A 19,476-nucleotide genomic window follows, 5' to 3' on the forward strand; every position below is an offset into this window, starting at 1 on the left:
TAATCACTTGGTGATTAGATATCTGGTGACCACCCCTTCCTAAGACTATCAAGTGGTACCACCCCATTCATCTCCTTAGCATAAATTCCAAAGGGGCTCTTGTAAAGACAAAAGACTCCTCTGTTTGGTGATTTCAAGGGTTTTAGGAACTCTGCCAGCAATGAGGATGAAGACCAAATATATTTCTTATTATAAATCACAGTATCACCGCCACCTCAAGATTTGTGGCTTAAAACAATAATTTTGACTTGTTTGGATGGTTCTCCTGCCCTAGGTCACATCTGTTGAGGTTCACTCTTTGTTGGCTTTCAGCTAGTGGCTGGGCTGAAAAGGTGCAACAAAGGTACAACTCATTGGTGTGGATTCTTTCTTGATAGTTTTCCATGTGACTTCTCTTTCTAGGTGATATCGTATTCATATATTAACCTCTACATGGTCACTCTATCCAGTAGGGCATCCTGAATTTCCTTACAGCCTGTTCACTGGCTTTTAAGAATGAAAGTGGAAGCTGCCAGGCCTTTCTTCCGCCACATACTGTGATCACTAGAAGTCACAAAGTCAGCCCAGATCCAAGGGGAGAGAAATACATTCTTAACTCTTCATAGGTAGAGCAGCATGGGGATAGAGTAGGAAGGAATTGATGATGCTATCTTTGGAGAAAATCTGCTAGTGGCAGTTAAAGTAAGGTAATTGTAGAGAATTACTAATTTAGGACCAACTCTAGAAGTGCAAGGAGGTCACTAATAAATCTATCTGCCATGAGGATGAAACACTGTTGGCATGAGACTATATAGTCAAGTGTCGCTAAATGGCGTTTTAGTTACATATACAAAGGTGCTGTCGGTGGGCTATGCCATCCATATAACCTCGGTGTGTTTAGCAACCTATACTATCAGTGTGCTTCAGAATATTAGACAAGGCCAAAAGCAGGTTTACATCAGGAGTGAGAAAATGAAAGAGCTAATGTTAGTGGGCAGATGGAGTGGCATCCTGAGACCCCCAAACTTGCACACTCTCAAGGGATTCTGCCATCTGGCACATAAAGACAAAGCATACTGTTAGTGCATAAAACCTTCAGTAGAGAACTTCAGTAGAGAACTTAAACAGAATTAGTGTGCATAGAGAGAAGAGAAGAAAGGATAATAGTTTCTAATGACACACCCAAAGTTATCTCTCTCCTGTGGGTGAATGCCCAGCCAAACAAGTGTTGGCCCAAAGCAGGGCCACTGGAGGCCCCAAAACTTGCCACAAGTCTAAGGCACCTTCTAGTGGGGACTCATAGGAAAGGGGCAGAAGGGGCAGGCAAGTCTGGAAGGAAAAGAGCAAAATCAAAGGACAAGTCATGATAAAGGCTGCCATTGTCAGCTTCCCCACAGGTCTCTCACCCATTCTCTTCTGAGTGTTGGGAGAAGAATATGTCCTGAATGAACTCCACCCACTGATGTTTTATGGATTCCACTCATCTCCTGCCAGAGAAATCTCGGGGTCAGAGGACTGTGTATCCCATCAATGCTATGCATCTGCCATGACTCTTGACTTCTTGAAGGGAGAATTGCTGGGAGCTAATAGTGGAGTCAAGCAGCCAGGCTTGGTATAAAACCAACTTGTGGGCTTGTGCTGGCCTAGTTTTTGCCTGCCTTCAGCATGCCCTTGGGGTCCCAGCTCAGCGGTTCCAGTAGGACACAACCACCAATTAATATCTCTCTCCTGGGTTCTCCCTCTTTTCATTTCCCTTTGTAAATTACCTTTATATGTGTGCCTGCAGTTGGGTCTTGCTCTAGGGTTTTTTTTAAGTGCACAAGTGAGCTCCTGGTGCAAGTCCAAGGCTGAGAAGCAAGCGCAACTTATTCTTCACATGTCTTTCTACCCCATGTGTCTCCTCTAAGTCTCCTCTCCCAAGCTCCACCCTTCATTAGGTGGGGCAGGGAACATGGAACCTCCTCTTTTTGATTACACTGTTACACAAAGAGTCAGAAGGATAAGAAAATTTGTTGACCAGCTTTTGGCAGCGTTAGGGGGCAGGTGCCATGTTCTCTGCCCCCACTTAGTGCAGCTGCCTTTGACTAGCTAGTGGGAACCATGCGCAAAGCTAAGCAGCCAAATGGAGCTCTATAAGTGGAAGGAAGCTGGCTCTAGGAAGGACAACTCTTCCTTCTGTGCCTGACTTGCATCCTAGGAATGCTGGGAAGGAGACATGGAAGAAGACGTGGAGGAGAGACACGTAGAGACAGACACTTGGGAGAGACCCATGGGTGAGAGACACTGACAAAGGCAGCAGTTAATCTTGATTTGTATTTTTGTGTCTCTCCTTTTGTCCCAGACTTGCCTGCCTCCTTTTACTCCCTTCCGTGGATCCATTTTGTGCCAACCTTGTTTGGCTGAGCATTATCCACAAGGGGATGGGTAATTTTGGGTGTTTTATCGGGACACTAATATCCTTTCTTATCTTCTCTCTCTGTGTACACTAATTCTATTCAAGTTCTTTTACACTAAGAGTCTTTGTCTTTTTTTTTTTTTTTAAAGAGTCTTTGTCTTTATGCAGCAATTGCAGGATCCCTTTTTAGAGTGTGCACCCTGTTGTTTGGGGTCCCTGGGTACCTCTCAGTCACCTGCTAACAGCAGGATGCCATCTGTCCTACCAGTAGATAGGCAAGACCATGGTGCAAGCAGAAACCACAAAAAATACAGTGACCAACCTGTATTCAGTCTTTTTTAAGGTCAACCTGGCAGCTCCACTTTGCCCATAGCTCTAAACAGCCCCTTTCAGGGAGTTGGGTGGAGTCTGGAAAACTCCACCTTTTACCACTGAGTTGGCTGTGAGTGCCACCCACCCCCTGGGAGGTTACCTCTCACTGTTCCTCTTACACCATGTCATTTGTATACCAGCAAAAATCATCTCATGAACATTTCTCAGAACAAATCCCCGTTGTTAAGCACACTTTATCTTCTCAGGTGTGTTTATGTCATATTTCCTGTTTGGCAAAGTATATGCACAGGTTTGACAGTATGCAAAATCACATTCTCTGTTGATTACAATTTTTAGATTCATTCACTTGTTTAGTGTACTCTTAGAGGTACTGCATGCAGTACCAGGTTGATGCATGGAGTGGATAGAGCAAGCTCCTGTTCCAGCTCCTTGATCCAAAAATCCAATTAGAATGCTGTCCTTGGGTAGAGAACATATCAGATAGTAAACTGCTAAGAACACATATCGCACTTGATCTTAGCCAAAAGACCAGGAAGCAGTTAGATTTATGTTTTATTCTAGTTGCTAGACAAAAGTAAATTCACTGTGAGAGAACATAACAACCATACCTCCTGTTTCCTTGTAGATCATTTTTCTTATATTGATGGAATTGCACATATATAGGGTAAATAAAAGCTGAATTTCATGATATAATCTCTTTTTGGTACTCTTATCAAATTTAGAGTTATTTCGGGTTAAACGTTTGAAGTCCCTTTTTCTCTCAAAAACTGAACAAATGAGTTGCTGTTGTAGGGGCACAGAAAAGAGACCAAAAAAACCAAAGGAAATTTAATAATAACGTGTGTTTCTTCTGTATACATGGGAGAAACCTAGTAAAACTGAGTTATTCACTTGGGTCACCATCTTATCTAACCTCAGCCAAGACAAAGGACTGGGGAAAAAAGGGCAGGGGAGGAAGAAGTCAGTTCAGGGAGGTAGCAGTAAACAGGCACAGCTGGTAAGCAAATTTAGTTCTGTCTTCTGTATGGGTAAGAGTTGAGGTTAGATCTTCCCTAAACAGTGAAGGAGACTACCTTACAAGTAGAGATTTTCCTTTATACACATGTAAGTGTCTCTTACAAGAGCAACCTCTACTCAGCCTTCACAGTCCCTCCTTGGAAATAATACTTTTTCCATTTTGTGGTGGCAGATTTTTGTTCTCCCACCTTGTAAAGAAAGGAGTAAGAATTTGGTTTTTTTTTTTTCCCATTTGTCCTCAGCATCATTTAATTTTTTAACATTTGAGGAAATGAACATTAAGAATGTAAGGCAGGCAGATTCCCTATTGAAACACTGATTGAGGGTCTAATACATGAAATCGTAGAGAGGGGGTATAGGAGGTTTTTATCTCAGGCATTAGGGAATTTTCTGAGTAATCTGATCTCGAAACTCTGGAACCAAACTGCCTGAATTGAATCCTGAATCTACCACTGATAGTGTGATTTATGTTCTCAGGGGCTCATGCACCTGATGGGTGACCATGAGGATTCTAAATTATTTACTCTATGTGAAGGATTAAGGGCAGTACCTGTGATATGAAACATACTATAAAAGTGTTAGTTGTTAAAACAGACAATTATAAACCAGAGACATCTGCAGGGGAGGAGGAGGGAGAGGGATGAGAGGGAGGGAGGGAGGAGCACACAGGACTGTGGTGATCGTGCACGGGTGCCTTGGAGAAGGAAATTCTATGGGGACCCTATATGAGGGGGTGGGGGGAAGCAAATATTGTCTAAAAAATGTAAAAATGATCAATGTTAAAATAAAAAATAATTTAAAAAAATTAAACCAAAAAAATAGTGTTAGTTGTTAATTATCTTGTGGCTTTATTTCATTTTGTAAAGGTGCTAGTGATATGATCTTTTATATGAAATAGTTTGGAGAACTCTGCAGTGGGTGATGAAGGGGAACCACCCCAAAATAAGTCTTTGACATAAGCATTATTTTAGGCTGGTTATTTTTGAGAAACAGCAGATTGGAAAAGCTCTAAAAACTGAATAGAAGTTACCCTTTTGTAAGAGTTATTTCTATGTATAACTTAATATGTAAGTGGAGGTAGCCACATCTGTTTATCTCTTATCAGTGGAGAAGACAGCAACCTTCTTAACAACCATACCCTTGTTTATCGTGCCTTTCCTGGTACCATTCTGTATCTGACCTTCGCGGTCTCCCTTAGTGCCCTTTCTCTTTAGCTGAGGGGCTATTTTGGCCAGTTACTCAGTTTTCCTGTGTTTCTCCCATTGATACAGGAGGTATACATGTTTTAAAATTTTTGTTTTTCTTCTGCTAATTTGTCTTATTACAGGGGTGTCTTAGCCAAGAACTTAGAAGGGTGGAGGGAAAATTATTTTTTCCTCTCCTATGATAGCCTCATTTTGCTTAGAAAAATTTATCTTAAATTTGCCTGATTGTTTATAGAATTTTGTGACTTAGAAATTTTTATTTTTATTATTGCTGGGATTCAGTCAGCCAGTCTGATTGCAGGACCCATACACCACTATATTGTGCTATCTCTAATTTAGAAAATTATGGACTTAAAAAGTAAAACCAATATTACTTAAAATTTCTTTATCTAGACTTAACCACAGTTAGTGGTTTGACATATATCTTAAAAAACTGTCACTGGGTTAGAGCCTCCTTTACTGGTATGGGTCCAGTCACCTGCTGCTACCACTGGGGCAGCAGGGTGGGACAGAGGCCTGTTACTTCTGAGGTGGGGGAGTCTTCCCCTTTCCTTGGGGGGCTGAAGGCCCTCCAGTAGGAGGAATACTGTCTGCAGCAGCTCTAGATAACAAAGAGCAAATCCAGGAACATTATTCCCTATTAAAGTCTCCCGAAATAGAAGCTCATCTCCACCCCTTTCCTAGTAGTCCCTTTCCTCAGAATGTCAGGGGTAGAGTGCAGACCAAGGCACTGCAGGGGCACCCTCCCCTCTTGCTTGGGCAGTGTCAAGACGCCAGGGGGCAGAATTAGGCCCCTGGTCTACCCCCAGCCCCTCCAATGCTTGGATATCTATTTTTCTTTTTTTTTTTTAATTGAGCTAACATTTGTTTACCTCCATGTTTGTGTTTTAGAAGCATAAGATCTCCCCCTTCAGGTGGCACCATACCGCACCCACCACCAAAGCACCCGCAGTCCTCTCCCTGTGCTCCCTCCCTTTGTTCTCACTACCCTCCCCCAGCCTCAGTTCCCTGTTGTCCGCTGTCTAGGGTGGTTTTTAGTTTGGCTTTATCTCACCCTTTGCTTGGTCTCTATTTTACAAATATACATGACACCATCAGGTATTTGTTTTTCCCTCTGGCTTGTTTCACTTAGCATCATCTCCTCTAGCTCCATCTGCCTCCGCAAGAGTGTAGGATATTTTCTTTAGTAGTCTGAGGTTGATTCTAATCTAGGATCATGCAAGAAGAGTGGTATAAAGGCAGGTATGGTTGCTGGCTCTGGTGCTTACATTTTGTACTGGTATCATTTGAAATGTCCTGAAATGCCCTGAAATGCCCTACTGAAAGTCCTATTTAATGAAAACAAAGCCGCCAATTGTAGAAAACCTTGGGTGTTTACACCCACATGGAGTTTCTAAAGAGTACTGGGCCACTTTTAGGCCTCTAATTAAAGGCCTGACATTTTGTAGTTAATTTTCCCTTGGGAGAATTTACTGATACAAGTGATCCTAGGTTTAGTATTTTCTTTCTTTTTTAAAGTTAATCTTGGTTATTGATACTAAAGTATAGATCCTGGTTTAGTGTATGCTCTGCTTGGCTTGGTGATTCTCTCTTTCTGTTAAGTGTGTATTAGATAATGTCTATTAAATAAAGTTAATCTTGGGTTAAATTCTGTATGTTATGGAATATATGTTGGTGTTACATAGTTAATTTGACTCTCATACTTTGACTGCGTGGGCCTAATGAAGTAGGAGAGAGATGGTTATTCAAAAAAACAAGGGTTCAATTTTAGCAGTCCCTTCTAGGTCTGATAGTTTTCTGATTCACACCCCTGGAATGCTATTGGAAGGGAGAATTTAGGGACTGAATTATTAACCAGATTTCACATTTAGCTCTATATCTTTGGTTCTGGTTTTTTTTCATTTTACTTATGTGTAGAGGTAGCCCAATCTCAGGTTATTTTGCCATACAAATACACTTTATTTTTTCCAAGTACTTTTACTTTGTTGTTGGGTAATACCCTTTGAAATGTTTCTTAGAAATCTGCTACTCTTGGGAATTATGGCATCATGGGTCTCTAGGGTTTTAATTGGCCATATTGTTTGGTAAAGAAAACCACCCAAGGGGTTTCATTAATAATGACAACCACAACAGCAAAACAATGTCAACACTCACCCTGTCTTTTCTAACTAGAGCCTCACAACTACCTGGATCAGATATTGTGATTCCTGTTTTATAGAGGAGTACTCTAAGTCTCAAAGAGGTTGAGTAACTCTAACTTGTCTAAAGTCATATATCTTCCTAGAGTACACTTGGGGGTAGAAGATGATCAAATTACAAGGGAATCTGTAAATCTAACTTGTAGTTCCCACTGGGTGATGGTGTACTCTCTGGGTGATTTTTATTAGTAGTTGTTAAGTATAATTATAGCTCAGAGTTTAGCAGAGAAAATCTTTAAACATGATTATCTTCCCATATTTTTAGAGTGATCAGTCATATTATGGGGAGAGGGGTGCAAATGGGCAGAATCTTGCCAGTGTTGTGCGTATGTTCCAATTGTGTCCTTGTGGTTCTACTTGTGTAAAACTTTTGGTGGTCGAGAATTGATTCAGGGGACTGTGTAATGGCATCACAAAGACTATTCTTGGCACCCTTTGTCTCAGTCTTTTAGGGCAGAGTGGGGAAACTTGTTTCTTCTTCCTTTTAAAGAAGAGAAATGAAAAATACACTTGACTGGCACTTCCTCCTTTGTGTCAGGCCTGTCTGACTTCACTTTGGGTTCGCTCCTTTTGTTCCTTACAGAGAACAAAGTAAAAGTCTCTTTTTAGGTGACTGGCCCAGAGTATATCAGGAGAGAAGTCCCTTATCTTTTTAAAGAAACAGAACAAATATTTTTCTTCAGACAAAAGAGATACTGTGCAGTTGTTTTGGTCCCTCTGACTTCTTGCCATGAGTCGGTCAGACTTTCTCTTGTTTGAACTTTTAGTGTGTTTAGGTTCTGGGGAATTGATCTACAAGCTCTTTGTTAACCTGAGCAAATAGTTTTTTAGCATTTTCGGATAACTTGTATTTGTAGCAGTTCTTTCCTCTTCTGACTTTGTAGGAACTTCAGGTTGCTTTACAGTTTCATATTTGTGACCTATATTTTCTTCTTTCTTAAGTTACACGGAGTCAGCAGGTCAGATTGTTGTTGTTTTTCTTAGGAATTGGGCTGCTACAGTTTCCATCCCGTGTTACAAGATTACAAATAATTTAAATGTATTTCTTGGAACATACTCTTATGTTGTGCTGTTAGGACAAGGGGCCCTCAATGCATGTTACTTCTGAACATCTCTGTATTAAGTAAAAGAGTTACAAGATAAAAATACTACAGATTCAATAAAGGGTCAAGGAACTATATTTTGGGCAACTTCCTGGTTGGTAATTGTTCAGTTGTGGCCGTTTTACTAACAGACTTTTGATCCAAAACTTTAATGAGTTGTCAGGGTCACCAAGGATATTATTTCCTTCCAGTTAGTTCATTCTTAGTATCTTCAGGAATTTGGCCTGCAGCATGTTACATTACCGTCTAATGAGGGGTGAGAACTGTGGCATGAGGATGCAGGCTTTGTCACTCCTTAGGGCCGTTTTGTACATGTGACTAGGAACTTGGAGTATTGTCTAACTGTAGAATCTTTTTGACTTTTTACATTTTAATATCCTAGGGAGAAAACACATTTTCAACAAATGGCTATAAATATTTTCCTTCCCTCTGTATTTGGATACATCTTTTCAGATTGCAGCCTTTCATGACATATAAAGAGCCAATTGTTGCTTGACTTGTTACAGTATGCATTTATTACTTTTTAAATTTGAAAAGTGAAAAGAACACTCCTTCACTAATTATTAAGTCATTTGTAGTCCTACCACCCAAAGATGACAACCACGGTTAATACTTTTTTGTTTCTTTTGTATCATTTTCCCAAGATCTTAAAACATAATTGGGAGTATACTGTGTATATAATTTTGTATTTTGCTTTTTTTAACTTAGCATATATTTTTTCACATCAGTAAATATTTAAATGAATAAATTTTGAGTAGGCAACACATTTACTTATTTCAAAATTAAAGTGACATAAAAACATGGAGAAGTTTTGCTTCTTTTTCTTCTTTCATCTTGTCCTTTCAGTACCCAGTACGTCACCGTAATTTCTCCACTTATATAAACGGTAACATCACTGTATGCCTTGCTTTTTTCCCTCTTAACAATACATCTTGTTATCAGTATCCAGAGAATCTTTCTCACCATAGATGAGTCATGTATTCTCTTTAAGAGGGACACTTGGGTTGTCCCCAGTTTTTGCTATTACAAAACAATAAGATGGAAGTAGTAATTAAAGGGAAAAATTAAGCATTGCCCTGCCTCAGTTATTAAGGGAAAGTTCTATTCAGAAAAATGCCAGCAAACAATCGTAGAAATAATGATGAAATTAGAAATCAACATTTTTCAGCTCCCAAATGAAATAACTCAAGAAGGAGTCAGTGAACACTAAACCATTAAGCAAAAGGTTGAAGAGGAACAGAATATTCACACAGTGCCAAATATTAGGTACAGATTGGAAATATACCTTTATATGGAGAGTTCTGAGTTTTACCAGCTCAGTCAAGTGATCATATTTTGTCAAGTGATTATATAATTTACCAGGTCTCACTAAGAGGAGTGGTCCGAGGATATGTGCTCCTGATGTGCTGCCACATGTAGCCATCACGAGATACATAGCATGGCCTGTAAAGCATTCTTGTTAAAAGCATTTCACCTAAATCTAGTCAGGATTTTATATCCAACCTTCTGTTGCTTGGAAATACAGATAGAGGTGCAACTAACTGGTACTCTGAGGAAACAGTAAACAAAACTAGAATGTAAGACCTTCTATAAGCCAGCTGTCATGTTTTCTAAAAAAGCTAGTATCGTAAGTATATAAACACAAGTAATCAAAATAAAACCTGGAGACCATTTTGGAATAAGAGAGACTAAAGACATAAAACATGCAAATTCATTGCTTGACCCTCGTTTGGATTTTTTTAAAAGCCAACGATTAAAGATAATTTTGGGAGGCCCCCCTGGTGGCGCAAGGGGTTAAGTTTCAGCACTATGAAGCTATCCCTGTGGCATAAGTTCGACCCCTAGCCAAGGAACTGACCCACATGGCATAAGTTTGACCCCCAGCCAAGGAGGTGGGGGAGCAACAGACCTCTCCTGTCTCACCCACTACTCCCCTCAGCAGTGTATTTCAGTAGATCTGCCTGTTCTGCTCCCCACTCCATCTCTGGTGAATCCTCTAACCCCCCCATACCTACACCCGAGCTCCTGTATGCATAGATAAAATAAATCTTAAAAAAAAAAACACACAACAAATTTGAACAGTCGGGGAAATTTGAATAAGGCCTGGGTATTAGATAATAGTAGGTGTGATGATGGTATTGTGGTTATTGGGCAGAATGTCCCTGTTCCTGGGAGGTACACAGCGAAGTTGTAGGGTTAGAATGTCTTGACGTCTACTGAAATGGCTCAGAAGAAAACAGAAAACAACCTATATATAGCCATATCTTCATCCACAGAGATAAAGCAAATTTAACAAATATAGTAATTTTTGAGTCTCAAGTAGTGAATAATGAAGCCATATGTTTATTTTAGTATTTTTCAACTTTGAGTTGAAGAAACTATGCTGAAATTTACAACATTTACATACATATTCTCTTAAACATTTTATTAAGCCACATATCCCATTGTATAGAGGAGCTGCAATTCTATTTGTATTTTACTGCTAGCTAATGTTTCAGTAGAATTTTTGTTTATTTTGGGATATAATTTTATTCTCTTAAGGCTTGGGTGGATAAGAAAAAGGACCTGAATTTCCCCCCCTTTCTCTTTCCTCCCCTCTGGAATGGAAAAAGAGTATTGGAATGTGGCCCTAAAGTTCTTAGGCACTTACTTTAGGTAGGATGTAGAATTGAAGCTGCTGTATAAGAGTCATACCTCTAGTAAGAACATTTTAAGTGGTTACCTGTCCTTCAGTTTGGAGGCTGCTTAAGTGAAAATGAGGGGTGCCAGCAACTAGGGAGGCCATGTAGCACAGAAGGGGGAAGGTAGGCATTTTGCTTTATTTCTGACAAGTTGTTTAGAGCTTTCTTTTAGTAGCAGAAGTTCTTCTGCCTGGTAAAGCAACAGTAATAGAATGATCGCTTTAGAGAGTGGTCTGTTTTTTCATACGAAGCTGAGCTATGGAGGATGTGAGAGTTTTGGAAGAAGGGTCTTTTCTGAGAAAATATCATTAAATATGGAAAGAATGCTTTCTTCTTTGAGCTAGAATGACATTTGCAGTAGAAGCTTTTCTAATTGCAGAATAGATATTCTTTGACATATTACTCTCTGTACCTTAGATTTCCATGAAGACAGCTTACAAGGACGTGAATGGCCTCAGTTTAGCTGTATTGGTGTGCGGAGCTATTGTTTGCTCCTTCTTTTCCTGTGACTGGTGTGACAGTGGCCCCTGAACACTATGAAGGTTGTTCCAGAGAAGAATGCTGTCCGGATACTCTGGGGACGAGAAAGGGGCACTCGGGCCTTTGGAGCTCAGCGTCTTCTGCAGGAGTTGGTGGAAGATAAAACCCGGTGGATGAAATGGGAGGGCAAGGTAAGAAAAATGTTTTGTTTAAAACAAACAATTAAAAATCAGAGACATCCTGCAGGGGAGGAGGAGGCAGAGGGTTTAGAAGAAGGGCGGGAGGAGCATAGGGGACTGTGGTGATGGTGCACGGGTGCATTGGTGAAGGAAATTCAATGGGGACTACACCTAGGTGGTGGTAGGGATGCAAATATTGTTTTAAAATGAACAATAATTAAAAAATAAAAAAAAGAAAAATGTTTTGTTTTTTCTTTTGACATAGGATTTGTAGGGGTTATAGTAGAATGGGTCTCAGAATGGGTTAATGACATAGAATTTGGCATGTAACTTACTTTGTGTAGGACAAGATAAATCTAACTTGGGAAATACTTCATAAATGTGGAAGAATTTATGGGCTAGAGGTATCTTTTTCCTAAAGGTAATTTAGATTTGTCTCTCTCAAGTTGTAAGTTAGTCATTGTCTCCAATTTTTAAGCTTACACTGTGAATACTAATCCAGAATAGTTTATATCTTTTGAGAGATCTTTTGAACCATAGTTTATAAATAATGTATTTAACTATTTTCTTTTCCTGCTAGAGAGTAGAACTGCCGGATAGTCCACGATCTACCTTTTTACTGGCCTTCAGCCCAGACAGGTACCTACTACTCATATATAACTTGACCTAAGACTTGTGACAACATTACTTTCTGTAATTAGGCCTAGCTTAATCTTGTAGTTAGATCCCTAAAGACTCTAAGTCACCATGTGTGAACTTTGTCAGTGTTTCAAAAAAGGAGAGAACTAATGGGAATAAGTAAAGGAAATTATGAACATTGAAGATCAAAACTTGTAGTTTTTTTTTTTAAGAAGAACTGGGGTGTAGAGGTGTGGGGGTGAGAGGATTTACCAGAGACAGAATGGGGAGCAGAACAGGCAGATCTACTGAAATATACTGCTGAAGGGAGCAGCAGGCGAGACAGGAGAGGTCTGCTGCACCATGTGGGTTAGCTCCCTGGCCGGGGATTGAACTCAAGCTATAGCAGTGATAGCGAGAGACTTAACCCCTAGGTCACCAGGGAGGCCCTAAAACTTACAGTTTTTAAATAATAATCGTTTACCTGTGTAATATAGGCCATCAGTGGTGTGATAGTTTTTCCAGCTGGAAAAAATAAATCTCTGAAGGTGATATGGGGGATAGAGTGGAGAATCCAATAGCTTTTAGTGGCTTGTAGATATGCTGCCTAATACCCAAGGTATAGTTTCTTTCATGCTGGGATGGGGAATCAATTTTCTATGTCGTGAAAAACGGAATAAGTATGTTATCCTCTCACATGCTTCATAGTCACTTCATACCCTTTGATTCCATAGGACTCTCTTGGCCTCCACGCATGTGAATCATAATATCTATATCACGGAGGTGAAGACTGGCAAGTGTGTTCATTCTTTGATTGGACACCGCCGTACTCCATGGTGTGTCACTTTTCATCCCACCATCTCAGGCCTTATTGCTTCTGGCTGCCTAGATGGAGAGGTTAGGATTTGGGATTTACATGTAAGTATTTTTTTTTCTTCGGTATTCAGAAGCAGAGACTTGTTTATCAATGCCTTCTTAACTCTGAAGGAGAGACTAGTCAGGTTCATAGGACTACATCTGGGTAATGGTAGTCTTTGCCCACTGAACTGATAGGAAATCTAGCCAGCAGTCCTTTATTTTAAGAGGAGCACCCTGTTGAACTATCCTCCACCTGCACATTGTGACAGAGTACAGGAGGCTCTCAGATATGTTCAGAATGGGGTTCTGTTCTCTTAGAGCAAGGACTATATTATCCTCTAAGCATGATGCTTCTGGAACTGGTGACTGGCTAGTGGGTTGTTGTGCACTGCACCATGTCATGCACCACTTGTGAGGCTTCACAGGCTTCAGCAACAGGAACTGTGCAGATAGATGCTCATTGCTTATGAGTTGTAGATGACTTGGAGAATTAGCTGACAGTAATATTTTTCCTATGAATTGGTGATTCATGCAGATCACTGATTTTCAGCATCACTTTACAGAGGACTTATTTAAGTATGCCCTACAAGAAGTCAGTTTCCCTTAAAATTGACATCCCAGCCTTCTGGCAGCTTGTAACTGGAGAATATTTGGGATTGGTTCATTTGTAGGGTGGCAGTGAAAGCTGGTTCACAGATAGCAACAATGCCATTGCTTCTCTGGCTTTCCACCCTACGGCTCAGCTCCTGCTGATTGCCACTGCCAACGAGATCCACTTCTGGGATTGGAGTCGGCGGGAGCCCTTTGCTGTGGTGAAGACAGCTAGTGAGATGGAACGGGTCCGGTGAGTGCTCTGCTCAACAGTCATATCTGGCGTAGGACTAACATCTGAGGACACTTACACCTGCTGTCACCTCAGGAGATAGATTGTTATCCTGCCCAGGATAGGTGGTTGCCTCTAAGGCTTTTTCTACTTTTTAAATAGCTGAGCAGTCAGCTGGGAAACAGTTCATTGTGTTTATTTTAGCTGTTCCTTACTGACCTCATCTTTGTTCTCTGTAAGTCAGGGTTATTAGAACCTTTTTTGGGTTCAAAGCTATCTGGGTCTGGAATAGAACACTTTTGGGAAACCTGAAAGGTGTTCAGGTGGTATTTTAAATAACTTGGTAGATGATTGCTCATCCCTGGTTGTCTGTATTTAACAAACTAGAAGATGGAGAGGTAAGTATGTATCAGACTGGCTAATTGATACTTACCTAGCTGGCAAGATCCAAAACACACCTTGCCTGAATTTCAGTCAGTGCGTTATCAACTCTTGGTCTTGTAGTTGGATATAAGTAAATTTTCTAGTCTCACTCAGTATCACTTGATGCTGAGACCATTTGCTGTCACTAGAACTCATGCTTCTTGCTAGTGCAGCCACTTACGTGACAGAGTATCTAACCTGTGGAGAGTATGGGCACGTCCTGTGCTTCCCTGTTAGGATGGGCTCCTTGAGGTGAGCAGAGATTTGCTTAAATGTAGCTGCTTCCTGGAGTGGAAGTTTAGGTGTTTTTTGACATTACTGTATTTCTGATACATATTCCCTTGTTCTGGCAGTTGGAGGTAAGGAGGTAATAAGAATTATGGAGCCTTGTTATTTTAATCTCTGAAAGTTTGAAAGGCTCTAGCATGAGTGAGTACCTGAGTAATCTCACAATTACTAGTAACGATTGCTATAAATTTTAACACAGGTTTCCTCTTCTCAGTTAACATAATTTCTCTATATGTTTCCTTGTCTCTTCTTTGTTTACAGTCTGGTGAGATTTGATCCTCTTGGACACTACTTACTCACAGCAATTGTTAACCCCTCCAATCAGCAGGTAAGTTAGCCAGCAGTTCAACTCCACCTAAACTGTGAGTTCTTTTCTAAACTGGTGCTTTAATTCAGATTATATTGCACTTTAATTCTCAATGCCCAAGTATTTCTTTCCAGTCAAGATTTAAAACTGACTTCAGACTGTATTCGGAGTTCCAGCAATAATCTTGACAGGGCAGTTAATTTTGAACCTTCCCTCACACCCAGCCCCCAGTGATGATCTCATTAGAAGTAACCAGGGAATGGTGGATAGCTTGTCATTCCGTGTGCCTCTGGCTGGTTGACATTTTGCTTCCCCTCACTGGCTTCATGTTGTGGAGATGCCGTTTCTAAGAGAATTGGTTTGCCAGCTGTACACATTCAGAAATGCTGCTAATTGGAAGTGAATAATTTTTTTTTTTTAAAGATTATGATTTTTCTTTTGCTGTGTTTTTTTTTTTTAAGATTTTATTTTATTTATTTATACAAGCACTGGGGTACAGTCAGAAGCGGGGGGGCGGGGGGTGAGAGAATTTACCAGAGCCAGAGCGGAGAGCAGAACAGCCAGACTGACGAAGTACACTGCTGAGGGGAGCAGCGGGTGGCAGGAGAGGTTTGCGCGCCAGGAAGTGAATAATTTAATACCATATGATGATTCTGAATCTAGCCAGTTTTCAGTGCTTCACGGGTAGGTAGTTATTACCTATCTCTATAGGTTGTTTTCCTTGGATGATTATAAGAAGTTAGTTTGTCTTGATTTACCTGGAGTTTCTACTTAACTGCCTTGCTCCCTGCTTCACCTTGGTCCACGTTACAGGGTGATGACGAACCAGAGATCCCCATAGATGGAACAGAATTATCCCACTACCGTCAGCGTGCCCTCCTGCAATCACAGCCAGTTCGCCGGACGCCTCTTCTTCACAATTTCCTGCACATGCTGTCCTCCCGCTCCTCTGGCATCCAGGTGGGAGAGCAAAGCACAGTGCAAGATTCTGCTACCCCCTCACCCCCACCGCCTCCCCCTCAGCCCTCCACGGAGCGCCCCAGGACTTCCGCTTACATCAGGCTCCGACAGCGGGTCAGTTACCCCACAGCTGAGTGCTGCCAGCACCTTGGGATCCTGTGCCTTTGCAGCCGCTGCTCTGGCACTCGAGTTCCTTCCCTCTTGCCACACCAGGACAGTGTCCCCCCTGCTTCTGCCAGGGCTACTACCCCTTCCTTTTCTTTTGTACAGACCGAGCCCTTCCATCCCCCGGAGCAGGCCTCATCAACGCAGCAGGACCAGGGCCTCCTGAACCGGCCGTCTGCCTTCAGTACAGTCCAGAGCAGCACTGCCGGCAACACGCTCCGCAACCTCAGTCTAGGTCCCACCCGCCGCTCTTTGGGAGGCCCTCTGTCTAGCCACCCTTCTAGATATCACCGAGAAATAGCTCCTGGACTTACAGGATCTGAGTGGACCCGGACAGAGCTCAGTCTGAACTCCCGCTCTGAGGCAGAATCCATGCCCCCACCCAGGACCAGTGCCTCTTCGGTGAGTCTGCTGTCTGTGCTAAGACAGCAGGAAGGTGGCTCTCAAGCATCTGTGTACACTTCAGCCACAGAAGGGAGAGGTTTTCCAACTTCAGGGTTGGTGGCTGAGTCAGATGGAGGGAATAGTTCCAGCCAAAACAACTCAGGCAGCATTCGCCATGAGCTTCAATGTGACCTAAGGCGCTTCTTTTTGGAGTATGACCGACTTCAGGAACTGGACCAGAGTCTGAGTGGGGAGGCCCCCCAGACCCAGCAGGCCCAGGAAATGCTCAACAATAACATTGAATCTGAGAGGCCAGGCCCTTCCCACCAACCCACCCCACACAGCAGTGAGAACAATTCTAACCTGTCGCGTGGCCACCTGAACCGTTGCCGTGCTTGCCACAATCTGCTGACTTTCAACAATGATACCCTGCGCTGGGAAAGAACCACACCTAACTACTCCTCTGGTGAGGCCAGCTCCTCCTGGCAAGTGCCCAGTACCTTTGAGGGCATGCCATCAAGTGGCAGTCAATTGCCACCTCTTGAGCGGACTGAGGGCCAAACACCCGGCTCCAGCAGGCTGGAGCTGAGCAGCTCTGCTAGTCCGCAGGAGGAGAGGACTGTGGGGGTGGCCTTCAACCAGGAGACAGGCCACTGGGAAAGAATTTACACCCAGTCCAGCAGATCTGGAACTATATCACAGGAGGCCTTACATCAGGATATGCCTGAGGACAGCTCTGAGGAAGATTCACTCAGGAGGTAAGCAGGAGTTTTCCTGTCTTCTCCTGCACCCTTACTTTTCTCCTTAAATCTTTCCCTTCAAACCTATCAATGCTGAGGCTGTATCTGGAATCTCTGGGACCCATACATCTGGTTCTGACCTCCCTAATTTTGGTCGCATCTTCTTGGAAAATCTTGTTCTGGTGGCAGAGACGGAATAGGGTTAAGAGTGTGAGTTTTGGCTCTGCTAGTTCCTTTTCTGGTTAGCTCATGGGACCTTTAACCTTAAAGAAGAATGTACATTAGATTAGAGAGGCATGAGGAGGTAGAGCTACTGACTTCCTCTGTCCTGCTTTTTGACCTCTTGGAAGGATTGGTATGTACAGGCCTTATTGTGAAACATGAAAATATCCCAGAGTGCCTCAAAATAAGTAGTGAAAGAGGACCCTTCTTGGAACAGATTAGTATGATTCTTCTTTGATTGTGTTGCTTTGAACAACTATGACTATGTTCACCTCTTAAACCTTATGTTTTATGACATTGTGGCTTGACAAAGGGAAAAGCAAAAAAGTACATATATATATGTATGTGTATCAAAGAAAGTCCTTTTTTTTTTTTAAGACATGTAATTTTGGACAGCAAGTTATTTGCTACATGAAGATTCTTTGAGTGAATCTTCCAGATGGACTTTCACCCTGGGGTGGAGAAGAAGAATTCATAGAAGGAAGGCCTCTCCATACACGGATTGGCATACCAGGCAACTCTTTCATGGAAGCAACAGAGTGGGTGTAGCTAATCGCCCACCACATGTTCCATGTATGGCTGTGTGCGCATCTATCTTGATTTATTAGGGACTTCTTTCTGTAATTTTGTAAAGGTCAAATCTAGCGTAATCACCAACTCCCAGAATATGCCTGTTGGATCCAAACAGCATATTGCTTTGCATTACATCCTCTGCTGAAGCAACTGAAATTTCTCTGACATAAGCTTCTAACAAGGGTGGGAATATGGATTGTGCACATAATGTACTTGTTATTTTGGGAGGATGCTTTAGAGAGTTACCCAGTTAATAAATATTTGTTGAATGGTTATAATTTTTCCAGCACTGCCCTAGGCACTGTGAGGAATAAAGAATAAGCATGGTACCTGGTCTTTACCCACTGGGAAGATACTGTTATTGTAGAGACAAGGCTTATTTACATGAAATTATGTCAAAAATGTAGATGACCAAATGCTTCCTTGTATGGTACTGAGAAAATGAAATCTAATTTTAGAGAAAGGGAAGTATCAAAGAAGGCTTTGCAAAATTAAGTCTTGAAAGATGAGTCTTTGGAGAGAGAGAGGGGAGAACTTTTTATTTTAGGAGAAGAGCACATACTGAGGGAGAAAGGGCAGGATGGATGTGAGCTAGTAGGCAGTTGCTGAGGAGAATGGAGGAGAACTTGGTTGGAGGTGAAAGATAGAAGTGTACTGTAGGTTGTTAACTTTGCCCGTGTGATTGAACCAGTTCTGGATTAACATCTCCTAAAGTCCTGGCCTTGGAATATTTTGCCTCCTAGAAAGCCCACCTCAGAAGCCTGGGACTCTGTTCTGCCTCTTTGTCAAGAGCGGTGAGAAGGCAGCAAGCACAGAGCCTAACGTGCAGTAGGCATTCAAAGTTTTTTAAAAGCAGCCATAAAAGGATTGTCATCAATTACTACTCTAGAAGCGTACCAGTGCCTGTTTCCATAGTATCAGTGGACTTCAGGTTAGCTTTTGTCCATCCAGTTCTAGCAATACTTCCTGTGTGCTATTCTGAGACACCTGAGTGGTTTAAAATAAATTCTTTTTGATAATAATTACAGGTAACAACTATTGAGGGCCTGTTATATGTCAATAACCATGTTCTTGCTTTGCATTATTTATTTCCATGCAAGGCACAATTTCCCATTTTATTTTTTTTTAAAGATTTATTTATTTATGCATACAAGAACTGGGGTGTAGGCCAGAGGTGCAGGTTGGTGGGGAGAGGGGGCGGCGAGAGGATTCACCAGAGACAGAGTGGGGAGTAGAACAAGCGAATCTACTGAAATACACTGCTGAGGGAAGTAATGGGCGAAACAGGAGAGGTCTGCTGCGCCCTGTGGGTTAGTTAGCTCCTTGGCTGGGGATAGAATTCATGCTGCAGTGGCTGGCAATAGCTTGGTATCACTGAGACTTTAACCCCTGTGCTACCAGGAGGCACACAATTTCCCATTTTAACAGTTAAGGAAAGTGAGACTCAGATGTTTTCTTGTCAAAGGTTCCATAGTAGGTTACTGATTGGGTATTTTAACTGTTCCTGCAGGACTAAAGATTTTTGCAAGCCACTGTCCATGGTGT

General features: G+C 41.8%; 2 protein-coding genes and 1 non-coding gene across 6 annotated transcripts in view; 2 read left to right on the forward strand and 1 right to left on the reverse strand.

The window, feature by feature from the left end:
• The window catches only part of LOC119255313 (activating molecule in BECN1-regulated autophagy protein 1-like), a 68,381-nt gene extending 57,026 nt beyond the window's left edge, over window positions 1-11,355 (forward strand). For both annotated transcript variants that reach the window (XM_037522368.2, XM_054699232.1), the window contains one exon: window positions 11,329-11,355. In XM_037522368.2, coding sequence (XP_037378265.2) covers window positions 11,329-11,338 — 10 coding nt within the window. In that variant the 3' untranslated portion in view covers window positions 11,339-11,355. The remainder of the gene's footprint in view (window positions 1-11,328) is intronic.
• Window positions 3,056-3,247, reverse strand: LOC119256482 (U2 spliceosomal RNA). Its single transcript, XR_005127806.1, has one exon. It is a non-coding gene; the product is annotated as a U2 spliceosomal RNA (small nuclear RNA).
• Window positions 11,356-11,447: 92 nt separating the features above from the next.
• LOC119255314 (activating molecule in BECN1-regulated autophagy protein 1) overlaps window positions 11,448-19,476 on the forward strand; it is a 130,437-nt gene continuing 122,408 nt past the window's right edge. For 2 of the 3 annotated variants that reach the window (XM_037522372.2, XM_037522373.2), the window contains exons 1-7: window positions 11,448-11,582; window positions 12,151-12,209; window positions 12,923-13,106; window positions 13,718-13,890; window positions 14,842-14,908; window positions 15,701-15,847; window positions 16,118-17,154. In XM_037522372.2, coding sequence (XP_037378269.1) covers window positions 11,448-11,582; window positions 12,151-12,209; window positions 12,923-13,106; window positions 13,718-13,890; window positions 14,842-14,908; window positions 15,701-15,847; window positions 16,118-17,154 — 1,802 coding nt within the window. Of the gene's footprint in view, window positions 11,583-12,150; window positions 12,210-12,922; window positions 13,107-13,717; window positions 13,891-14,841; window positions 14,909-15,700; window positions 17,155-19,476 lie in introns of all 3 variants that reach the window. The other variant, XM_037522369.2, reaches the window with a different exon arrangement.

This window comes from Talpa occidentalis, unplaced genomic scaffold (assembly GCF_014898055.3).
Source record: "Talpa occidentalis isolate TD23 unplaced genomic scaffold, MPIMG_talOcc4v2.1 talOcc4.3, whole genome shotgun sequence".
In the NCBI taxonomy this organism is placed as follows: domain Eukaryota; kingdom Metazoa; phylum Chordata; class Mammalia; order Eulipotyphla; family Talpidae; genus Talpa; species Talpa occidentalis.